We start from the raw sequence: 2,028 nt of genomic DNA, 5'->3' as shown, positions 1-2,028 counted from the left end.
ACACACACACAGACCCACGTACACTGTCTCACACTGTCTCACATTAACATTAGTCCTCACGGGACAGACAGTGGCTGAGGTCAGGGGGCGTGATCTGCTCAAACAAGCCCCGCCCCCTGATCCTGATCAGTTCATCTAACGAGCTTAAAGAGCGGCGGCCACAGATCATCTTCATCAGGGCTGCAGTGAGGAAGAGGAGCAGTTATTAAAAAACAAACAGGTCAGTTTATTTTAATCTACTCAGAATTCTAATTAAAATATATTCACACCAATAAAAAGTTATTACAAACATGGTTTTAAACTCATTTAAGTTCTTTTTTTAGTCCAGTAATCTGAGAAATGATCACAAAGATCCACAAAATTTAGATTTCTTTTCATTTTAACTTAATTCAGATATTTATCTGAACTTTAGACAGAAGTTAAAGTTTAGTTGTTTAACACAGAAAAGACAACAAATCAGTTTATAACAGCAGTAAACAACAATAAATATAAAAGAAAAACAGAATTACAGGAAGGAATAAACAGGTTAAAAACACCAAATATCTGTAAAAAACAAATAAACACAGAACTTACTCAGAAGTTTAGATTTATTTTGAAAATATAAATACAACTTCCTCCATTACAGAGTACCAGACTTTACTTCAGAAAAGTAATCTCATTACATGTAGTTACTTTTTAAATGGTGACTGAATGTTTTTAAGTTTAAATCAGTTTAGCTGCACTGACCTCAGTTTGTTATTTATTTATTATTCTTAGACTGAAGTTTTGTTCAGACACAAACGTAGAAAAAACAAACTGAGACCAAAATAAAATAAAATAAAATAATCAGCAGATAACTGAAACACAGAATGTTATCGTGGATCTTTTCAGGAGAACCTGTAAAAGAACATTTTATTTAGTAATTAAATGACTGCTGAGGTCTGATTTCTGATCTTTATTACAGTTTTATTTTTATTTCTTCTGAGTTTAGAATAAACTCAACTTCTAATAATAAAATCCTTCCCTAGGTTCTGGTTCTGAAGGGTTTTATGACGACTTGTTAAGAAGCTAACATTCCTTAAAGGACTGCTTATCACCCGTGTTGGGGACGACTCTCAGCTACTACCACACCAGCCTTCACTTCCAGAAAACACTGACAGCTTTGGGTTTGATGGGTAATTATGAATCAAGTAGACTCCAAAAGTTAATCAGATTGAATAAAAGGAGAGAAAGTTTCATTAAAATTCACCCATTGGTTCATGAGATATTTTGCTAACAGACAAAAACAAAAAGGCCAAACATCTTCAGTCCTGCCGGGAAACAAGCCCAGAGACACAAAGCCCCAAAATGCAGTTTCGTTAAAAACAACCCAACAGATTTATCAGGACAAATAAAAACATGAAGGAAATTATTGTTTTTTTTTTATTTTTGTTCCAGTTCAGATTTAAAGAACAACTTTACTGAACTCAGATTTACCTTCATTTAAAACACGATGTTTATAAATTAAACTCAAATAAACTTTTATTCAGATCAGTTCCTTCTTTTTAAAAATAAACAAAACCTTTTCAGTAACAAAGTTCAGAAACACGTTTAATATTAATTATTGCACATTTTACAAAAAGTAAAACTACGAGCAGCAACAGGAAGCTGGTTTTCTTAAAGAGGCGTCATCAAGAGTTTTGCTGAAATAAAAAAATAAAAAATTTTAGTCGTTAAAGATGAAGGTTTTAAATAAAGTTGATTCAAAAAGACTAATTCACTTCTCACCAGCAGAGCTCGACCTCGGGTTTCTATCGGCAACAGGAAGTTCCCTAAAGCGCACACCACGCACGCCACGGTGAAGGGCGTGAGAGCCAGGATCACCGACTGAGACATCAGCACCTGAAGTACACACAGAGACAGGAGGGGCTGCTGCAGGTCAGTGAACGCACCAGAGCTGCAGGTCAGACAGGTCAGTGAACGCACCAGAGCTGCAGGTCAGCGAACGCACCAGAACTGCAGGTCAGTGAACGCACCAGAGCTGCAGGTCAGTGAACGCACCAGAGCTGC

At 36.1% G+C, this 2,028-nt stretch overlaps 1 protein-coding gene across 1 annotated transcript in view; it reads right to left on the bottom strand.

Moving 5' to 3' along the window:
• Window positions 1–569: 569 nt before the first annotated feature.
• svopl (SVOP-like) overlaps window positions 570–2,028 on the bottom strand; it is a 10,325-nt gene continuing 8,866 nt past the window's right edge. Inside the window, exons 15-16 of the mRNA XM_017403765.3 lie at window positions 1,747–1,860; window positions 570–1,661 (exon numbers count right to left, since the gene is read on the bottom strand). Coding sequence (XP_017259254.1) covers window positions 1,650–1,661; window positions 1,747–1,860 — 126 coding nt within the window. The 3' untranslated portion in view covers window positions 570–1,649. The remainder of the gene's footprint in view (window positions 1,662–1,746; window positions 1,861–2,028) is intronic.

The sequence above is a fragment of the Kryptolebias marmoratus genome, linkage group LG18, assembly GCF_001649575.2.
Source record: "Kryptolebias marmoratus isolate JLee-2015 linkage group LG18, ASM164957v2, whole genome shotgun sequence".
NCBI lineage: Eukaryota > Metazoa > Chordata > Actinopteri > Cyprinodontiformes > Rivulidae > Kryptolebias > Kryptolebias marmoratus.
The sequence above is the reverse complement of the archived record's forward strand: the minus strand, read 5'-3'. Positions and strand labels throughout refer to the sequence as shown.